At 39.9% G+C, this 23,293-nt stretch overlaps 1 protein-coding gene across 2 annotated transcripts in view; it reads right to left on the bottom strand.

The window, feature by feature from the left end:
- ANO4 (anoctamin 4) overlaps positions 1 to 23,293 on the bottom strand; it is a 395,457-nt gene that overhangs the window by 50,469 nt on the left and 321,695 nt on the right. For both annotated transcript variants that reach the window (XM_042993008.1, XM_042993009.1), the window contains 3 exons: positions 7,852 to 7,934; positions 4,927 to 5,067; positions 1,955 to 2,119 (listed from right to left, as the gene is read on the bottom strand). In XM_042993008.1, the coding sequence (XP_042848942.1) occupies positions 1,955 to 2,119; positions 4,927 to 5,067; positions 7,852 to 7,934 (389 nt within the window). The remainder of the gene's footprint in view (positions 1 to 1,954; positions 2,120 to 4,926; positions 5,068 to 7,851; positions 7,935 to 23,293) is intronic.

The following is a 23,293-nucleotide window of genomic DNA, read 5'->3' as shown; positions in this document are numbered from 1 at the left end:
GGAGACCAGCTAAGTCCTAGAGGAGGGAGTGCCAGGGGGTACCACATATCTATTCTCAATCTCCAAGTTCCTGTTATTAATAACAATAATAATAGTAATATTAGTAGCAGTAATAATACTAAATCACCTACATTTTATTAGCTCAGTGATTACTAATTCACTTAAGAATCATAAGTGAAGTTTTTCAATATTGGGTGGGTTGAATTCTCTTAGGGATCACTCTGAGTATATTGGTTATAGAATTTAGAATTGTTTAAAGAACTAGAAACTACAATCCAAGCAGATTAAACAATATTGGCAACAGTATTAAATTGCTTGGCCTTTGGAAAACCCTTTTTTAATGATGAGAGCATTTCAGCATTATGGCCCAGATTTAAGATGCAATACAATTAAGGGGGAGGGCACCATAATTAATTGAACAGCTACTCCATGCCTAACACTGTGCTTGGCACTCCAAATACATTAACTTATTCACCCCCTGCCACAAATCTCTAATGTCAGGATTTTTATGTATAGGTTGACTTCAAATCTAACAATGTCAGCAAATAATATTATTCATTCTGCAAATAACAACAACAATTTACTGAGAACCTACTATGTGCCAGGCCCTGATCCAGGCACTGGAAGATAAAAACAGTAAAAAAAAAATAGACAAAAGTGTCTGCCCCCATAGGCCTACATTCTAATAGAGAAGACAGATAATAAAATAAGTTTTAAAAAGCATATTATGTGGTGATAAGCACCACAGAGAAAAACAGAGCAGGTAAGGAGATAGGAAATTGTCAGAAGCAGGAGTGGTTATAATTCTAAAACTGAGTGACCATGGAAGCCTTATATTAGAAGAGTGACATTGGAACAAATACCTGAAGCAGGTGAGGGAGTAAGTCATGCAGACCCCATAGGGAAGAATATTCCAGGCAGAGATAAGAGCAAATAAAAAGCCTAGGGTGAGAGCATGCCTGGCACATCCAGGGAACAAATGGAACAGGAGAAGCAGGGTGAGTAGGGAGAAGACAAGGTCAGAGATGTCACTGGGGCCAGAAGAAGAGTCCTGGAGGCCACATGAAGATGTGAACTTTTATTCTGAGCAAGAGGAAAGCCATCAGACATGGTGAACAGAGCAGTGACAGGAGCTGGCTTACAGGTAAGAAGCTCACTCCAGCTGCTGTGATGAGTCTAACTGAAGGAGCAGACCTAGCAGCCGGGAAGACCAGTTAGGAAGGCACTGCAATAGCCCAAGAGGGAGATATTGGGGTCTTGGACCAAGGTGGGACTTGGAAATGTGTGAAAAGCGATCAAATTCTGGAAGCAGTGAGAGAAACAGAGGAATCAAGGGTAATGCTGAAGGTTTTCAGCCTGAGCAGCTACATGGGGGAGATTGTGGAGGGGCTGATTCTGGAGGGAGGATAGGGGGTTTGGGGAGGATAATGGAGCAGACAGTTGGATGTATAAATTTGGGGTTTAAGGGAGACATCTGGGATGAAATACAGAACTGAAAAAAGCATGAAATTAACACAAGTTACATGTGCCATCCCCTTGCAGGGCTATTCCAAGGAATGCTTTGGAAACTGAACACTTTTCTATCATTCAGAATCAAAAGGAAATGGGAACCAACACTTCTGAGCTATGTTACAGATTCTAAGCTGGGCCTTTAAAGTATCTTCTTTCTTTAAGTTTCCCCAAGGCGTATATACACAGTGTTATCTTATTGGGTAAAGAAGGGAACTAAGATTCAGAGAGAGCAAGTGCCTTGGCTAATCTTACACTAAAAAATCCTGGAGCCTAGATTTGACTCAATCCTTCTCAATCCTCCGCATGCCAGGCAGTTTGCTGTCCAGCCATCAGCACAATGTGACAGGCTAGCCCCTCTGAAGCTGGGTCCCTTTTAGCAGCAGCAGAAAACTGCAGGCCACATATTTTAACCATTGGGCTAGTTACCGTGCAGCTCACTTACCACATTCAGCAGCATAATGATGCAGAAGTTGATGCACACGGCAGTCCCTGTTGTTGCAACCTGAGAGTTATTCCTGATTAACGCCCACTTAAAGGCAGCAAAAGTGCTGACCGTCACCACCCGGTAAATGACGATCCCGAACACGGCCGCGATCACCACGCAGATCTGGCAAGAAGATAGAGACCCCGTGAGCACCTCGGTAGAATGTCTCAGGAAAAGGGTTCCCACCACTGTAAAATCCCACCCCTGGAAAATGAGAAAAGGTTATAAAACAATGGTGATACTGACTCAAGCAACCACAACAAAATGCTTGCTTTTTATTGTGATTATTACTTTCTCTTGCCTGTATTTTCTTTGTTATTCAAATAGAAAAATCATAGTGCTTGAAAGCTGATAAACTGTGTAAGCTATGGAGTAACATTAGCAGAATATCAGATTGAGCATATTTATTATGGAAATCTTATGATGTCACTCTTCTACGTAAATCTATTGGTTTCTTTCACTCTTAGAATAAAAGCAAAGTCTGTATGGTGGCCTGCAAGACTTTCTCCACCTCCTTGAAGGCCATTTTCCTTTCTGTCTAGGGACTCCAGAACCTCTCTCATTGTTTCAAATGGGCTAAGCACCCTTATTCTTCAAGACCATTTCCTTTGCCTAAAATGCTGACCCACCCCCTTCCCCTGCCAAACACACATATGTGCACACACACAAGCAACCTAGTTAACACCTACTCATTATTCACACCTCAGCTCAAGAACCACTTCATAACTAAAGCTTTTCATGCCCTCCAGACTTTTTTGTAATTGTTACATGGTGCCTATACTCTTCTTTTAGTAGCCTATTTATAATTTCTAATAGTTTGTCCGTTTGATTATTGTCAGTTTCCACCACTTAGAAAGTACACTATCCACCCCCCCTTGTCTGTGGGGGATAGTTCCAAGACCCCCAGTGAATGCTTGATACTTCAGACAGTATGGAATCCTGTATATATTATGTTTTTTCCTATACACACATACCTATGAGAAAGTTTAATTCACAAATTAGGCACAGTAAGAGATTAACAGTAACTAATGATAAAATAATAATATACTGTAATAAAGGCTATATAAATGTTGCTCTCCCTCAAAATATCTTATTGTATTGTACTCTTCTTGTGATGATGTGAGATGATAAAATGCCTGTGTGATGAGATGTGAGATGATAAAATGCCTGTGTGATGAGATGAAGTGAGGTGAATGTGTAGGCATTATAACATACTGTTAGGCTACTATTGACCTTTTGAAGATATGTCAGGAGAAGGATTATCTGCTTCTGGCCTGGGGTTGACTGTAGGTAACTAAAACCCTAGAAAGCAAAACTGCAGATAAAGGGGTGGCGGGGGGAACCACTGTAATTTCCATTAGGGCAGGTATGGCATCTGTTTTGCATACCACGGTTTCCATGGCACCTTAACTTAATTACAGGTGCACAGTAAGTGTTCAGCTATTTGTTGCTGAATACACCAACTACGTGATAGGTACATAATCTTTTATTAATCATTTATAAACACTGAAATGAGGAATCTTTCTCTGAAGATTTCATTGTATTTGAGAAGAATATGACATGTCTTCTATCTACTGGGAATCTGAGATTCCAAAAAGTTTTTTGTCTTTCATTAGGTGATTCTATATATTAAAGACCTTAATCTACTTTAAGCTGGGCCTCAGGATGGACGTTGCTGAGTTACAGACTGCTTTCTTTATAAAAGCATTCCTCTGTTTTACTAAAACTTATTTTGGCTTCCTATAGGTGACATGCTCTAAAAGCTTGGGCATGAACTCTAGCTGCAACTGGCCAAAATACAACAACAACTGCCCACATCTTAATCCTCGAGCTATGGATGGGAAGATAGGTGAAATCTACACTGATTTTCAGACAAGGATGGCAATGTGGTGGAATGGAGAGCTTGTTGGACCCAGTCAGTCAGAAGTCAGGTCTGAGTCCTTACTCTACATCTATAGATCTTATAAGAAACTTAAAAAACAAGACGGTAAATATGACTTTGCTTATGGAAGGCAAGGCAGGCACAACTGCTTACAGAGCAGTGTCTGTAGAAAGGTATGGATCTGAATCTTGGTCTGAGCCAAGAGATTCCTGGGCATGCTGCCTACCCTTTCATCTTCCCAGTTTATTTCCGGCTAAAAGGGGGTCAAGTGTCTAGATTTGCTGTCACCTTGTTCTTCCTGATATAATGATCTATGATACTTACTTACACACTTACTATTTGAAAAGAGGAGAGGAGAATCCTAATAACCCCTTACTGTTCTAAAATGACATTTCGGAAAATATGAGTAAGTTTTGTTCAGTAATTAACAGGGTCGAAGCTGATTACTGAATGACTTCTTTTTAGGAAAAGTCAACAATGCAGGTTCAAGTTAGTGTTTTTCAAATTGACAGAACCATTAGTGAATCTGGAAATCAATTTTAGGGGGTTATAGCTGGTATTTAAAAAAAAGACCATAGTAAAACAAACGAAAAATCAGTGTTCACTGCATATTGCAAAGGTGAGCATTGTTTCAGTTACTCTAGTTCTATACATCTACTGGCACAGAATATACTGGGTCATGACAGATAATGTATTTCTTACGCAGGAACGACAAGCAAAAAGCCTGACCAACACTGCTGCAGGTCCTATCTCAAATTTACTTCCTTTCGGCATGGAATAGGGAGGCGAGCAGAAAGAACTGGAGCCCTGGGTTATTTACTGGCTGACTCCGAACAAGCCCTTCACCTTCTGGAGTCTCAGTTGCTCCATCTGTGACTTGGGGACAGCAGTACCATCTCCAACCACCTCACGGAGTCGCTGTATTACACAGCAAGAATGTGTAAAAATGTTTTGTGGAATTATGCAAAGGCCTGCTATGATTATTGCTGTTACCACGCTATAGGTTTGTACTTTATGAAACAAAGAGTTTTGTAGAAAAATTTCGAACCATAAAAAATATCCCAGATGCAGAAACGATAAGTCGGCTGCATTTATCTGCAAATGCCTGATAGGGTTCTGGCTTTCCTGAAATGGGATTCATCCGCTCTTTCTTGGAGTACTTGGCTTCAAACTGGGGCCGTATTTCTTCCTAAAGAACAAACAGACATATTTTTATGCAATGGAGAGATATGCACACAATAAAAAACTTTTTTATTCTACTGTAAAACTGAATCAACAGCTACCACACTAATCAATCAGTGAGGTGAGCTCAGAGACCCAGGTTTAAATGTTTGGAAATTGGCCACTTGAAGAAAATCTAAAGGATGATGATCTAGACTTATTATCATCAAGGCAGTGTAATTTATTTTATTTTTTTAAAGTTTATTTGAGAGAGACAGTGTGCATGTGAGTAGGGGAGGGGCAGAGAGAGAGGAAGAGAAAGAATCCCAAGCAGGCTCCATGGGGGCTCAATCTCATGAACCATGAGATCAGGACCTGAGCTAAGATTAAGAGCTGGAAGCTTAACTGACTGAGCTACCCAGGTTCCCCAAGGCAGTATAATTTAGACTAATAGTTAAGTGCCTCTGTTATCATATTAAGCTGTGCTAGAAGAAACAAACAGAATGAGAAAAGGGACCATTTCTCTTTGTCCCTAGTAGTATGAAATAACTATTAAGCTTTTACTTTTATTACCAGGGAATGAGACAGACACAGGACAAAGAAAATTTCTTAACACCAAAGTGTCCACAATCCATGTTGTGAGTTATAATGGCAATATAATTTTTAGTTTCCTCCTACAATTACAAAAACATTTTTTGGGGGGGGGGCTCCTGGCTGGCTCAGTTTGGTGGATCATGCAACTCTTGAACTCGGTGTTGTAAGTTTGAGCCCCACATTGGGTATAGAGATTACTTAAAAATCTTAAAATTTTTTTTTTTCAATTGAGGCAGCCCAAAACATGGTGAATCTATCTTTTAATAAGCTCCTATAAGAGTCATTCACCTTTAATCAGTAGATTTTAAATGTATTAATTGGTATTGAATAGCAGGTAAACATCTTTCAAATCCAGCTAAAATCAAGGCAACTCTAATTCGAAATCAAGCTGAGGCTATGTTTTATTTAGTTGAGACCCATCTAATGTGAAAAGCTTCTGACTAAAAAGCAATTATGGGATTAGAAACAGGAAATCAGCAAGAGGGTATCCTGAAGTGGTTCCAGTTAATTAAGTACCTGTTCTATTTGAATGTCTTGCAAGAGGAGGGAAAATGAGTGGCAAGTCTGATAAAATGGAGATTGAGTTAATCCAGAAAGAAATGCTCAAGACTCCGATGGAGGGAGAGACAGAAAGTGAAGAAGGAGCTGACTGAAGAGTGGTTATGGATACTGGGCAGAGTTTGGCAGTAGCCTGCCTGTGTAGGAGGAAGGGCAGCCTTGCTCCTGCTGCAGAATAAGCCCAAGGCTGGCCTTTACTCAGGGGCAGGTAATGGGGAAGGACGGGGAGATACAATGATAAATAGGTTCTGCCTTCTTTTACTTATTTTAGGCAGTTACACTTGAGGATATAAACAGAACAGACCTAGAATCTTCTGCTTCTTTGGGAAACTCTGAGTTTATAAGGCCGTGTCATCTAAGAGTCACTGTTATCCAGTTAATTATCCAGAGGCTGAGGCCAATCACTGAGCCAGACCTGTGTCTCTGGGTTTTATGGGCTAAATTGTGTCTCTGCTCCCAACCCCTGCAAATTCATTTGTTGAAGCCATAATTTGCAGTACCTCCGATTGTGACTGTATTTGGACAGAGTTCTTACGGAGGTAATTAAGGTCAAGTGAAGAGTGGCCCCTTAATCCAATAGGACTGGTTCTTTATAAAAAAAATTTTTAGACACAGACATGCACAGAGAGAGGACTATGTGAAGACATAGGGAGTACATGGCCATCTACAAGCCAAGGAGAGGAGCTTGCAACAGATCCCTCCCCCACAGCCCTCAGAAGAAATCAACTCTGCCAATGCTTTGATTTCAGACTTCTAGCTTCCAGAAATGTGAGCACCTAAATTTCTGTTGTTTAAGCCACTCAGTGTGTGGTACTTTGTTATGGCAGCCCCAGCAAATGGTTACCCTGGGTTATCCATGAAGTCATGTAGCAAGCTGGGGCTTTTCTGCACAGCAATCTGAGCATGAAAGGCTAGAATAAGAGGCATTTAGCCGCTTCTACCAATGAGGCCTCTTGAGGAGTGGTTTCTGCTCAGTGTTCACCAACTTGAGGTCATACTTCTGAGTCTGTGCAGCTCTGAGCACTGTGCAGGGCTCTGGAGAGCTCAGAGAAACATTTCCTTGGAGTTCTCTTATGAGGGTTGCTTCCATGTGCCTAGAGTTGTAAAACTAATACTCTCCGCTGAAGTAAAGAAAATGGATACTGTTTAAGAAAACTAAACAAATCTTACTACTAATTATTCTGATGTCTCTACCTACAAGTGATGCTTTGCAATCAAAATGTTTTTTCTTTCTTTCTTTCTTTCTTTCTTTCTTTCTTTCTTTCTTTCTTTCTTTCTTTCTGTCAGTTTATTTATTTATTTTGAAAGTGAGGGGGGAGGGGCAGAGAGAGAGAGAGAGAGGAAGAGAGAAAGAATCCCAAGCAGGCTCCATGCTGTCCGCTTGGAGCCCGATGCAGGGCTTGAACTCACAAACTGTGAGATCATGACCTGAGCCAAAACTACGAGTCAGATGGTTAACCAACTCAGGCATCCAGGCACCGTGTCTTTTTTTTCTTTTAAATTCTGCTAGTTTTTATACTACCTGAAGTTTTTTGCAAAGACAGGTATTGAAATGCTTTGTGAAGAAACCTGACTTCTGTCAGCATAGAGTGATATACTCAGGGGGACTGTGTGTTTGTTGATTGGCTTTTTGAAAAATTCTGAGGTAAATAATACAAACCTCCTCTTCTTCCCAGTCTATCAAATCCCAGTCATAAGCAATTACTGCTCGCCTTCTTTTCCAAAACTCCAGGAAAACTGTTGCTGGAACAAGCAGAGAAAGACAAAGACGTTTTTGAATAAAACAATGCTGTTAACTGTCACCGAATAATGAAGTCATTGCAGAGAATGACAGTTGTTTGTGTAAGCATCCTTGAATATCAGAATTTCTAGCTAACCCCCATTTAACAAGGACCACTTCTGAGAATTACTACGTTTGTGTCAAACATAATGAAAAATTAGCTATTTCATTTAGAATTATATTAAGCTGATTTCCAAGTTGAGGCAGAACAGACTTATTAGAATGACAAAGCTCCTGGTATACAAGAATACAGAAAACTAGGTTACCAGCATCTCTCTTAGTGACAAGAGTATTTATTTTTAAAAGTGAGGAGCAGGTAGGGGGCATAAAAGCAAAAATAAAACTTAGCAGTTCACATGGATTTGACTGGCAGTGATTTCTTGTCTGCCAAATCGTCCTCACCACAATAGCTATGTAAAATGTATTTTGCTGTTATAATCAAAGAAGCTCTTTTACCCTTTTTCTCCAAACTATTTCTTGGTTGTCACATTAAAGGAAAAAGTGTGCAAATTCTAAGAACCTTTTTCAACGAGGTGTGGGGTAGCTGGCCTTTCCACCCAGGGAAATCTGGAGGTTATCCTCATTCAGCCAAAGTAACTTTCTACTCAATTCAGTTAAAAATTATCTGCCAAAATCAATTATTGAGCATTATACAATGACAGGAGAGAAAATTAATCAAGGCATAATCTTGCTGCCTTGGAAGTCATAAGCTAAATGATAGGAGACACACACACACACACACACACACACACACACACACACACACACACTCAAACTTTGAGGATGAATGCAACTAAGGATATTACAGAGACACCCAGGACACAGAATTGGTAGATCTCTCTCTCTCTCTCGCCTTGCTGTGTACTTAAGAATTACAGAGGCAAGGGCCAAGAGCCAAGCTGGTGAGCAGGATTTTCTAAAGCAGGCCTGTTACGTTAACTATTTTCTCTACACTTGTTCTGCCTTACCAAATTATCTTGTCTTTGCATGGGGTCCCTGGGACAATTCTTTTATTAGGTCCTCTGGACTCTCAAGCAAATGGCACTGGCTACAGACTTTATCTCTTTTTTTGTCTCTGGAGTGTCCTCTGGTCTTGAAGAGAAAAAGCAGCCAGTCCTTGAATATGTGGTTATTCTTCATTAAAAGTCAGGACTGTATTCTGTGGCCTCAGAGAGGCTTGATGGGGGACCATTCTGAAAAGCCTAAGGCCACAGGATACATATCCAATCTGTCTTCCTGGCTGTTGCTACTCTCACCAAAACCTACCAACGCATCTGTGGTTCTCACCCAGAGGAACTGACTTCTAAGACAAACCAGTGGCTGTCAGAAATATTCCACCACCTTTCTTCCCCCCAGTACGTGCTGAACTCTGCCTGGAGGAGAGAGAAACTCTAACAAGGAATTCCCTTTTGTGGCTAATAATCCTCTCCTCCCTTCCATTCTAGAACTTGGGAGGATGAGAAGAAGTTAGTTGCTTGCACAATTGCCAATCTTTTGTGTTTTTGTGTGAAAATGAATCTGGGGAAGAATCTGCTTCTGCATCTGAGGAATCTGCATCTGAGGAAGAACTTCTTACCATGAACTATGATATAATTGAATATTAGGTTGTCTCCTTCAGGGAAAAGCTTCAATTTCATAACCTCCCCCCCCTTTTTTTTTTAAATCCCATACCCTTACTATTCCATGATTTAAATCGCTTTGTCTAAATACTCACAGCCCTGGGAGCCCAATGTACTTTGTCTCCAGTTATATGCTGCCCTACATCGGAGTTCACATTTTCCTCTTTGTCTCCTTTGAAGCTAGCTTATTGTTAATATATCTCTTTTGTCTTATACTACTATAGCACTCAGTACTATATGTTTGATTAAGAAGTTATTATTTCTTGGAGGATCGTCGGAAGATGGCGGCATAGGAGGACGCTGGGTTCACCGCGCGTCCTGCTCATCACTTAGATTCCACCTACACCTGCCTAAATAACCCAGAAAACCACCAGAAGACTAGCAGAACGAAGTCTCCGGAGCCAAGCGCAGACGAGAGGCCCACGGAAGAGGGTAGGAAGGGCGGAGAGGCAGTGCGCGCTCCACGGACTGGCGGGAGGGAGCTGGGGCGGAGGGGCAGCCTGCCAGCCAAGCAGAGCCCCCGAGTCTGGCTGGCAAAAGCGGAGGGGCCTGACGGACTGTGTTCCGACAGCAAGCGCGACTTAGCATCTGGGAGGTCATAAGTTAAAGCTCTGCTCAGAAAGCGGGAAGGCTGGAGGACAAAGGGAGGGAGAGTTGCTGAGCCCCGGGACGACAGAGCTCAGTTTGGCGGGGAACAAAGGCACTCGCCAGCGCCATCTCCCTCGCCCATCCCCCAGCCAAAATCCCAAAGGGAACCGGTTCCTGCCAGGGATCTTGCTTGCTCTGCACAACACCCAACTCTGTGCTTCTGCGGAGCCACCCCTCCGGCAGAGGGTCTGACTCCCTCCTGCTGCCACAGGGCCCCTCCTGAAGTGGATCACCTAAGGAGAAGCGAGCTAAGCCTGCCCCTCCTGCCCCCATGCACCTTGCCTACCCACCCCAGCTAATACGTCAGATCCCCAGCACCACAAGCCCGGCAGTGTGCAAGTAGCCCAGACAGGCCACGCCACCCCACAGTGAATCCCGCCCCTAGGAGAGGGGAAGAGAAGGCACACACCAGTCTGACTGTGGCCCCAGCGGTGGGCAGGGGGCAGACGTCAGGTCTGACTGCGACTCCGCCCACCAACTCCAGTTATACGCCACAGCACAGGGGAAGTGCCCTGCAGGTCCCCACCACTCCAGGGACTATCCAAAATGACCAAATGGAAGAATTCCCCTCAGAAGAATCTCCAGGAAATAACAACAGCTAATGAACTGATCAAAAAGGATTTAAATAATATAACAGAAAGTGAATTTAGAAAAATAGTCATAAAATTAATCACTGGGCTTGAAAACAGTATAGAGAACAGCAGAGAATCTCTTGCTACAGAGATCAAGGGACTAAGGAACAGTCAGGAGGAGCTGAAAAACGCTTTAAACGACATGCAAAATAAAATGGAAACGACCACGGCTCGGATTGAAGAGGCAGAGGAGAGAATAGGTGAACTAGAAGATAAAATTATGGAAAAAGAGGAAGCTGAGAAAAAGAGAGATAAAAAAATCCAGGAGTATGAGGGGAAAATTAGAGAACTAAGTGATACGCTAAAAAGAAATAATGTATGCATAATTGGTATCCCAGAGGAGGAAGAGAGAGGGAAAGGTGCTGAAGGTGTATTTGAAGAAATAATAGCTGAGAACTTCCCTGAACTGGGGAAGGAAAAAGGCATGGAAATCCAAGAGGCACAGAGAACTCCCTTCAGACGTAACTTGAATCGATCTGCACGACATATCATAGTGAAACTGGCAAAATACAAGGATAAAGAGAAAATTCTGAAAGCAGCAAGGGATAAACGTGCCCTAACATATAAAGGGAGACCTATAAGACTCGTGACTGATCTCTCTTTTGAAACTTGGCAGGCCAGAAAGGCATGGCAGGAGATCTTCAATGTGATAAACAGAAAAAATATGCAGCCGAGAATCCTTTCTCCAGCAAGTCTGTCATTTAGAATAGAAGGAGAGATAAAGGTCTTCCCAAACAAACAACAACTGAAGGAATTCGTCACCACTAAACCAGCCCTACAAGAGATCCTAAGGGGAATCCTGTGAGACAAAGTACCAGAGACATCGCTACAAGCATGAAACCTATGGATATCACAATGACTCTAAATGCATATCTTTCTATAATAACACTGAATGTAAATGGACTAAATGCACCAACCAAAAGACATAGGGTATCAGAATGGATAAAAAAACAAGACCCATCTATTTGCTGTCTACAAGAGACTCATTTTAGACCTGACGACACCTTTAGATTGAGAGTGAGGGGATGGAGAACTATTTATCATGCTACTGGAAGCCAAAAGAAAGCTGGGGTAGCCATACTTATATCAGACAAACTAGACTTTAAATTAAAGGCTGTAACAAGAGAAGAAGGGCATTCTATAATAATTACAGGGTCTATCCATCAGGAAGAGCTGTTATAAATGTCTATGCGCCGAATACGGGAGCCCCCAAATATATAAAACAATTACTCATAAACATAAGCAACCTTATTGATAAGAATGTGGTCATTGCAGGGGACTTTAACACTCCACTTACAGAAATGGATAGATCATCTAGACACACGGTCAATAAAGAAACAAGGGCCCTGAATGATACATTGGATCAGATGGACTTGACAGATATATTTAGAACTCTGCATCCCAAAGCAACAGAATATACTTTCTTCTCGAGTGCACATGGAACATTCTCCAAGATAGATCATATACTAGGTCACAAAACAGCCCTTCATAAGTATACAAGAATTGAAATTATACCATGCATACTTTCAGACCACAATGCTATGAAGCTTGAAATCAACCACAGGATAAAGTCTGGAAAACCTCCAAAAGCATGGAGGTTAAAGAACACCCTACTAAAGAATGAGTGGGTCAACCAGGCAATTAGAGAAGAAATAAAAAAATATATGGAAACAAACGAAAATGAAAATACAACAATCCAAATGCTTTGGGATGCAGCGAAGGCAGTCCTGAGAGGAAAATACATTGCAATCCAGGCCTATCTCAAGAAACAAGAAAAATCCCCAATACAAAATCTAACAGCACACCTAAAGGAAATAGAAGAAGAACAGCAAAGGCAGCCTAAACCCAGCAGCAGAAGAAAATAATAAAGATCAGAGCAGAAATAAATAATATAGAATCTAAAAAAACTGTAGAGAAGATCAACGAAACCAAGAGTTGGTTTTTTGAAAAAATAAACAAAATTGACAAACCTCTAGCCAGGCTTCTCAAAAAGAACAGGGAGATGACCCAAATAGGTAAAATCATGAATGAAAATGGAATTATTACAACCAATCCCTCAGAGATACAAACAATTATCAGGGAATACTATGAAAAATTATATGCCAACAAATTGGACAACCTGGAAGAAATGGACAAATTCCTAAACACCCACACTCTTCCAAAACTCAATCAGGAGGATAGAAAGCTTGAACAGACCCATTACCAGTGAAGAAACTGAATCGGTTATCAAAAATCTCCCAACAAATAAGAGTCCAGGACCAGATGGCTTCCCAGGGGAGTTCTACCAGACGTTTAAAGCAGAAATAATACCTATCCTTCTCAAGCTATTCCAAGAAATAGAAAGGGAAGGAAAACTTCCAGACTCATTCTATGAAGCCAGTATTACTTTGATTCCTAAACCAGACAGAGACCCAGTAAAAAAAGAGAACTACAGGCCAATATCCCTGATGAATATGGATGCAAAAATTCTCAATAAGATACTAGCAAATCGAATTCAAGGGCATATAAAAAGAATTATTCACCATGATCAAGTGGGATTCATTCCTGGGATGCAGGGCTGGTTCAACATTCGCAAATCAATCAACGTGATACATCACATTAATAAAAGAAAAGATAAGAACCATATGATCCTGTCAATCGATGCAGAAAAGGCCTTTGACAAAATTCAGCACGATTTCTTAATAAAAACCTTGAGAAAGTTGGGATAGAAGGAACATACTTAAACATCATAAAAGCCATTTATAAAAAGCCCACAGCTAACATCATCCTCAATGGGGAAAAACTGAGAGCTTTTTCCCTGAGATCAGGAACACAACAGGGATGCCCACTCTCACCGCTGTTGTTTAACATAGTGTTGGAAATTCTAGCATCAGCAATCAGACAACAAAAGGAAATCAAAGGCATCAACATTGGCAAAGATGAAGTCAAGCTTTCACTTTTTGCAGATGACATGGTATTATACATGGAAAATCCAATAGACTCCACCAAAAGTCTGCTAGAACTGATACATGAATTCAGCAAAGTTGCAGGATACAAAATCAATGTGCAGAAATCAGTTGCATTCTTATACACTAACAATGAAGCAACAGAAAGACAAATAAAGAAACTGATCCCATTCACAATTGCACCAAGAAGCATAAAATACCTAGGAATAAATCTAACCAAAGATGTACAAGATCTGTATGCTGAAAACTATAGAAAGCTTATGAAGGAAAGTGAAGAAGATATAAAGAAATGAAAAGACATTCCCTGCTCATGGATTGGAAGAATAAATATTGTCAAAATGTCAATACTACCCAAAGCTATCTACACATTCAATGCAATCCCAATCAAAATTGCACCAGCATTCTTCTCGAAACTAGAACAAGCCATCCTAAAATTCATATGGAACCACAAAAGGCCCCGAATAGCCAAAGTAATTTTGAAGAAGAAGACCAAAGCAGGAGGCATCACAATCCCAGACTTTAGCCTCTACTACAAAGCTGTAATCATCAGGACAGCATGGTATTGGCACAAAAACAGACACATAGACCAATGGAATAGAATAGAAACCCCAGGACTAGACCCACAAACGTATGGCCAACTCATCTTTGACAAAGCAGGAAAGAACATCCAATGGAAAAAAGACAGTCCCTTTAACAAATGGTGCTGGGAGAACTGGACAGCAACATGCAGAAGGTTGAAACTAGACCACTTTCTCACACCATTCACAAAAATAAGCTCAAAATGGATAAAGGACCTGTATGTGAGACAGGAAACCATCAAAACCCTATGGGAGAAAGCAGGAAAAGACCTCTCTGACCTCATCCGTAGCAATCTCTTACTCGACACATCCCCAAATGCAAGGGAATTAAAAGCAAAAATGAATTACTGGGACCTTATGAAGATAAAAAGCTTCTGCACTGCAAAGGAAACAACCAACAAAACTAAAAGGCAGCCAACGGAATGGGAAAAGATATTTGCAAATGACATATCAGACAAAGGGCTAGTATCCAAAATCTATAAAGAGCTCACCAAACTCCACACCCGAAAAACAAATAATCCAGTGAAGAAATGGGCAGAAAACATGAATAGACACTTCTCTAAAGAAGACATCCGGATGGCCAACAGGCACATGAAAAGATGCTCAACGTCGCTCCTTATCAGGGAAATACAAATCAAAACCACACTCAGATATCACCTCATGCCAGTCAGAGTGGCCAAAATGAAGAAATCAGGAGACTATAGATGCTGGAGAGGATGTGGAGAAACGGGAACCCTCTTGCACTGTTGGTGGGATTGCAAATTGGTGCAGCCACTCTGGAATACAGTGTGGAGGTTCCTCAGAAAATTAAAAATAGACCTACCCTATGACCCAGCAATAGCACTGCTAGGAATTTACCCAAGGGCTACAGGAGTACTGATGCATAGGGGCACTTGTACCCCAATGTTTATAACAGCACTCTCAACAACAGCCAAATTATGGAAAGAGCCTAAATGTCCATCAACTGATGAATGGATAAAGAAATTGTGGTTTATATACACAATGGAGTACTACAGGGCAATGAGAAAGAACGAACTATGGCCCTTTGTAGCAACCTGGATGGAACTGGAGAGTGTGATGCTAAGTGAAATAAGTCATACAGAGAAAGACAGATACCATATGTTTTCACTCTTATGTGGATCCTGAGAAACTTAATAGAAACCCATGGTGGAGGGGAAGGAACAAAAAATAAGAGGTTAGAGTGGGAGAGAGCCAAAGCATAAGAGACTCTTAAAAACTGAGAACTGAGGATTGATGGGGGGTGGGAGGGAGGGGAGGGTGGGTGATGGATATTGAGGAGGGAACCTTTTGGGATGAGCACTGGGTGTTGTATGGAAACCAATTTGACAATAAATTTCATATATTGAAAAAAAAAGAAGTATTATTTATTTTATGGGTTGATCCTCAAAACACTTAAAACTCTGCTATACGGAATCCTTCCTATAAAAATTTGGTCTAAAAATATCTCCTTTTTGTTTTCAAAGCATCAGAAGGCTTAACTTTACTTCTAGCATTTTGAACTCCTTAGATTCCTATCTATCTTTCTATGGAGATAATGGTTTTTCTAAAACAAGGTATGACCAGGTTTCCTGGGTGTCAAGGAACCACACCAACTATAGAAAAAGCCCCCACTACCAGCCCAGGATGCAAGGCTCCTAATGACCCTGCCTGTGCCTAACTCTCTCTGCCCTAACTTCCACCCTAGACTCCAGGCTAACTCACCAGCAGTTTTCACACCTGAGCTATTGCATAACCTTCTTAGCTTTGCCCACACTATTTCTTCAGCTTATAATGTTCTTCCCTATTTGAGTCTACTTAGCCAACTCCTACTCTTGCTTCCAGATTTGTCCCTATGTGTTCTGCAACCACTCCCTTTGAACCTTCTCTAAACCCATGCTGAGTGGTGCAGATAACTCTAGGTCAGTGCTGAGCACAGGATTCACCACTTAAAAAACAATAGAAAAATTGGATAGTTTCTACCACTAGCTTGTGGGCTTCTTGAGAATAAGGGCTAAATCTTTGCTGTCTTTATCTTTATATCCCCAGGGTTCATCACAGTAACTAAACCCACAGAGGCACAGTAAATGTACAGTTGACATGCTGTCATGAAAATTAGAATAATATGGCAAATTACTCTTATTTGTCTAAACCTTTAAGGCATTATGGTATATGTTTGAAAAATATGCAACTATATCTTGTGTTTTTATACATCAGTGTCAGTTAAATAAATAATAACTTCCTAAGATGAAAAGTTGAAACTTTTGTGTTTCTCTTTTGCCTTGAAATATAATATCATTCTGTTCTAATTAGCACTCTCACTATTTGGTTGCATGGACCCTGTGGCAAAGACTACCTATTGTCCTCTAAGATGCATTCTTGCCTTGTTCCACAGTAAAAGGACTGCTGCTGATGTCATGGCTGCCCATTATATTGTATTTCCCAGATGTCCTTGCTGTTAGATATGGCCAGACAACACTTCTCACTGGTGGAGTGTGAACAGAAGTAATGTGATGTATGTCACTTGCCTGTCGATATCTTAAGATATTCTCTTTACCCTTTTGGATAGGTGGAACCCAAGAGACTCAGCTGAGACCATGCAAATGATGCCAAGGCCTGGGGGATGACCAACAACTTGTTTGTAGGACTATGAGTCCCTGAGTGACCACGTAGAGCTATCTGCCCGCCTGGAATGCTTCTCCCATTTAATCACTGACATTGCATGAAGCACGAAGATGAAAAAAAAAAAAAAAACTTAAGAGTTACTTCCCTTACAGATTTTAGGTAGGGGCAGTATCAAGCCACAATATCTGAAGCTTTATTAGTTTTAGTTATAAGACAGACTTTTGCATGCTCTCTTCTCTCCCTTTTCTACTTTGTAATACTCTGTACTACTATCTAACCTACCCACAAATGAAACTCATCTGAGGTATTAACATCAATCCCAAATAACGATCTTCTCACAACATTAGTTGACAGATTAGAAAAATCTGAGACTTCTGCCTTTTAAGTACCAGTAGGGTCAAGGTTAGTGTTCAGGTAGGTTTGTGTTCATATAGCAGAACACCATTGGCTCGGAATTGTACACAGTTGAGAAGGTTGTCACATGAGCTCATAAAGGACACAAAAAGGATGTAACAGTGTTCTGTGGGCCATGTTATGATCATTTCTTTAAATAGAATACTTATTATCAATTTCAAATCAATTTGTGGCAGACTTCTATGCATTTACCAAAAACCATTTCTTATCTTTCTAGGCATAGTTAGATTACATTTCCTGGCCTTTATTACAGTTAGATGTAGCCAAGTTTTGGAAAATGGAAAGGAAGTAGAAGTGACATATGTCAGCTTGGGACTAAATAATTAGGAAGTAAGTTTATCATCTCTATGTTTCTTTACTCCTTTTGAGGGATGAATGGAGAGGACTCTAAGGATCCCAACCAGGATAGAGCCACAAAATAAAAGGAACCTGGGTACTTAAATGACCACATAGAAGGCTGACAACCAGAAACACCTGGTTGAGCTTCATGTGCATGGGTTCTATTAAACATCTAGGTTTTGTTTTTTTTGTGTATTTGGCAATTAACTTTAGTCATCCTGATACAGGTTTTTTTTTTTTGAAAGTATAACCATGGTAAACATTTTGCAAATAGGAAGAAAAAACCCACTGAGTTTCTATTTTTTGTCACCTTCTTAAGGCATTTAGGGAGTCTTATGCAGGAAAATCTCTCCTTTAAGCTGCATACCTTGGGTTCCATAACAGGGTTGAAATACTATACTATTTAATCACTCTACAGTAAAAATTTATTACATGTTAGGTACTATGTTTTATTTTCTAAAAAGTCTGTACAGGTTAGTATTATTTTCATCATCCTATGAATAGGAAATCTGAGGCTGAAGAGGAGTCACATGGCTAGTAAATGACAGAACTGGGATTTGGCCCTAATATGCCTTTTTTTTTTGTGGGGGGGGGGAGCTTAAAACAGCAAATTTATTCTGTTACAGTTCTAGAGGTTAGAAGTCCAAAATCAGGTGTTGTCAGGGTTAGTTCCTACTGGAGGCTCTGAGCGAGAGCATCTTCTATGCCTCTCTTCTTAGCGCCTGGGTAATCTTTGGCATCCCTTGGCTTGTGAAGGCACTGTTCCAATATCCCTGCCTGTCTTCATATAGCATTCTACCCTGTGTCTGTCTTTACATTTTCTCTTCTTGTAAAGACACCAGTCATACTGGGAATCCATTATGGCCTTATCTTAACTTGATTATATCTTCAAAGACCCTATTTCCAAGTAAAGTCATTTGCACAGGTGCTGGGGGCTAGGACTTAAATATATCTTTTTGGAGAACACAATTCAACCCATAGCAGGGTTATTTGGGCTATCACAATGATTAGGAGCAACTGACATTTAGGGTAAGAGCCAGGGGTGCTATCTGGTCCGTTAGCTAGAAGGTCACAGTCTAATCTGGGACTTCTAATTTCTATTAAATCAAGAAGAGCCAAAAAGAAATCACTTTGCTGAAACCATAGGATCACTTTGCTGAAACAGTTATAAAAACCAAAGTACCATACCTCGGGTTATAGCTTTACTGTGAGAGCCTGGCATTAATCTCTATCCTTCCTGTAGATCTATTCTTTTCTTCTGTAGACCTGAAAAAACCCACATTTATTCCCAAAGCTTCTAGGGATACATGCTACCAGTATTTGCCCTTTGGTAACATAACAGGTATTCAGAGGCATAATTTGATTCTTCATTTTGAAAATTTCTACCCTGGAAGTCCAGAGGAGAATTGTGTCTAATGCCACAATATAATTATAAAGGCATGTTTACTTATTTTTTGACAAAAACAAGGGCTTAAACATCCTAGAGTCTAACTTCCTTCCTTAACTTGTCAAAAGATTATTATATATTTGTATAAAAACAAGAAATGAACTGTGGTCAGCAATAAAACTGGCAGTAGATAGGGAAAGGAAAGAATTATTTTTATTTCAGAAAAGCGACCTTCTGTCTGATGACTCAAAGCATTTTCAGAAAACTGGTTAATGTGATTCTCTTCCTAGGAAATTAGAATGAACTTCCTTCATACACATAGTCATTTTTCTCCAAATTCTAATTTCCTTCTTTTTAAAAAGTGAAATGGATAATACTAACAGATTTAATTATCTCTGTCCTTTATAACTTTCTGAGAATGTTCATTTGGAGAAGGTACAGAGGAGTTACAAGGATGCTTCCCAAGAACTTAGAAGTAGAGGAATGAGGTCATCTCCTGAGAACTTAACTCGTAAAATCTACACATATTGAATGAGCTTAGTGAGGAGTCACAAACTCAAATGCTAAAATGACCAGATCATTACAAAACCTACAAGAGTACACCACACAATTGGGAGTGGTAGGGAATGAGACCAGTTGGAGTGTGTGTGCACCATATGAAGTGGTAGGTGTTCTTCAGTTTCCATTGACTACACTGTGGCTAGATTTTCAAATTTTTCAAAAGTTTGAGGATCTGGCCACAAAGTTTCTTCATGTGAACTATCTCAGTTTCAAAGTAATACTTAATTTGTATATTTTTAAAATTGGTGACGACCAGAGTATTTTTATTGGTTGCTAATTTGCAACATCTGAGGTGGGTCATTGGCAATAATAATGCAAGTGAATGTAAACAAGTGACTAGAGAATTTGTGAAACTCCCCAACATACAAGATAAGGTTAATCTCAGGATCCAGGAAAAACAGGAATGTGACTATATTTTAAGAAGTTGAAGTTTAATTATTGGTATTAGAACCTTTCTGGAGAAAGTCAATGTATCCAGATAGTCAACCTGTAAGTTAAGAAAAACAAGGGTCTAAGAATATAAATTTTGCAGAGTTTGATCTAATGAAGGATATTAGAAGGGTGTCCTGACATAAACCAGTCTCTAGGGGTGTTTTTTGAAATGGAATAAAGATGACTAATTCAGCAGAAAAAAATAGTTCTTGTGTCCCTCTTCCATTCATTTAACAGTTATTAATTGCACTCTTTTGATGTGCCAGGGATTTTGCCAGCTGCACTGATTTCCAAGCTCAAACACCATATAATGATTAATCTAGCTTCCTAAGTATCCTGATACAGGAAGAAAATGCTCTAGATGGTCATTATAAAATAATACTCTCTATAATATACTTGCATTTTCATATTCTGGATAATGTACTAGTGCTTGCAGAGTTTATAAGAGGTGTCTGTTTGTCCAAGTGCAATTAGCTCTGGGTATTCCAAGTGTTTCTGAACTGGTAAAAATGAGGAGACACCATGGATAATGGCAGGTTTCCAAAGTAACCAAAATTCTCTGAGGCCCTGCCTGAGTGTATGCTTCCCTTCTATAAAAAGCCATCAAGCTACAGGTGACTGCGATTTTTTGTTTCTACCCATAGGACTAACTGCTTCAATATAAGAAACAACTTTTTTCAGCACTGGACAGCAGATAGTGCAGCACTGTGATCTCTGAGAGAAAAATAACTGAGGTAAGCTTTAGGATGGCACCAGCTCATTGTTTGGAGGCCATTTTCAGGTGGAGGAACCCAAACAAAGCCTAGTGGTATTACTGAGCTTGAGAGATTAGAGTGGGGAAAGTGAAGTGGCATGAGTTTGTGGGGCACAGTACCAGAGAGAAAGGAACTAATATTGCAAGAAAGATCAAGGTATCAGCAATGAAGTCCCTTCTGCTCTTGACATGCATGGGGTGAAACTACATGAGGTGGCTTGTTGGTAGATAAAGAATCCTCAGAATTCACAGAGGGCTAAAAGAAGTTTACCATCTCACTAGTCAGAGTACAGAGATGTTGCAACACATAGAATTTTATGAGAGGCCTCATAAAGGCTGTCTCCTAGTAGTGGGTCTCTGGATCTATCCTAACAAGCTAAAAACAAATCTCAAGAGAATCTAACTGGGATGCAAGTAAGTTAACTACATACCTGAATAAAGTCCAACGCTAAGGAAACACAACAAAAAAACAAAATTCAACACTTCTCAGTATTTAATAAAACCACCAGACAGGGGTGCCTGGGTGGCTCAGTTGGTTAAAAGTCTGACTCCTTGATTTTGGCTCAGGTCATGATCTCATGGTTCATGAGTTGTAGCCCGGCATTATCCCATCAATGTGGAGCCTGCTTGGGATTTTCTGTCTCTCTCTCCCTCTCCCCCTCACCCACTCACATATTCTCTCTACCCCCTCCTTCCCTTCTCTCTCTCTCTCAAAAATAAATGAACATTTAAAAAATTTTTACCAGACATACAAATAAGCAGGAAAATAAAACCTATAAGCAGGAGAATATTCAATCAATCCCAGGGAAACAGCCCAGAACTGACAGAAATGATAGAACAAAGATGATAAAACAACTGTTATAAGTATACTTTGTCAAGAAGGGAGATGAAAACATGAACACAATGAGGAGACTAATACCAGGCATACAAAGACCCAACTGACTGAGATATGGGATGGACAATCTAAGTTATGGAAAGAAAAATACACTGGATAGAATTAACAGATTAGACCATTCAGAAGATTCAGTGAACCTTAAGACAAACCAATAGGAACAATCCAAAAAGTATAGACAACACAAAGACTAAAAAAGACTGGAATATGTGAACAAGGCATTAAGTGACCTGTAGGACAGTATTGAGTGGTCTAGCATACATTCACATAATCGGAGACTGTGACAATATGATTCTGGAAAAATTTAAAAATTTGATAAAAATTACAAAATTACTGATCCAAATTAAATGAACCCTAATTATAAGAAAGACAAAGAAAATGACACCAAAACACATCTCAATAAAATTCCTGAGAATAAAAAATAAAAATCTTTAAAGCAGATACAAAGGAGGAAAATCTTTTATAGAAAAAAAAAAAAGAATGTCAGCGACATCTTATAAAAGACTATGCAAGCCTTCATACGATGGAAAGGCATCCCTTAAGGCAATGTTTTTCAATCTGGACACAACTGACATTGTGTCAACTGTTTTGAAAATATAAGTCATTATTCTAGATCAAAACATTCCATATGTTAGTGGTACTTTAATCTTCACTTGTAGATGAGAATGCTGAGATAGAAGTGTCAGATGACTTTCCAAAAGAAACTCAAATAGGCCATGTGACTTCAGAAAAAGAAAGATTATAAATTTAGCAGTGTTTCTCAAACTCAACATCAACGATGTCTTAGAACATTTAATTCCTCCTTGAGGGTGGGGATTGTTGTTCTGTGCATTGTATGATGTTTAGCAGCATCCCTGGCCTCTATGCATTAGATCAAAATGCCAGTAGCACTCCCTTCTGTCAGTTGTGACAACCAAAAATGTGTCTGCACATTGTCTAATGTCTCTTGAGAGGCAAAAATAACTCCTAATTGAGAACATGTGCTCTAATGTATTTAAAGGTAAAAAGAAAACCCTTTCAACTTAGAATTTTACATCCAGCAAAATATCTTTAAAAAGTTAAAATGAAGCAAAGATATTTTTAGACCTTAAAAATCAGAGAAAATTCATCACTAACAGCCTTGCATTATAAGAAACTTTAAAGGAAGTTCTTCAAGCAGAAGGAAATGACACCAGATGGAAATCTGGATTGATACAAACATAGGAAGATCACATAAAACAAGTAGGGGCTCCTGGGTGGCTCAGCTGGTTAAGTGTCCTACTCATGAATTTGGCTGAGGTTATGATCTCATGGTGTGTGAAACTGAGCCCTGCATCAGGCTCCATGCTGATAGCATGGAGCCTGCTTGAGATTCTCTGTCTCCCTCTCTCTCTGTCCCTCTCCCACTCTCTCTCTCTCTCTCAAAACAAAAAATAATAAAAAAACCAAATAACTATATGGGTAAATAGAATTTTTTCCTCATTTCAATATCTTTAATAACTACCTGCTGAAAGCAAAAA

Source organism: Panthera tigris, chromosome B4, assembly GCF_018350195.1.
Source record: "Panthera tigris isolate Pti1 chromosome B4, P.tigris_Pti1_mat1.1, whole genome shotgun sequence".
Lineage (NCBI taxonomy): Eukaryota > Metazoa > Chordata > Mammalia > Carnivora > Felidae > Panthera > Panthera tigris.
The sequence above is the reverse complement of the archived record's forward strand: the minus strand, read 5'-3'. Positions and strand labels throughout refer to the sequence as shown.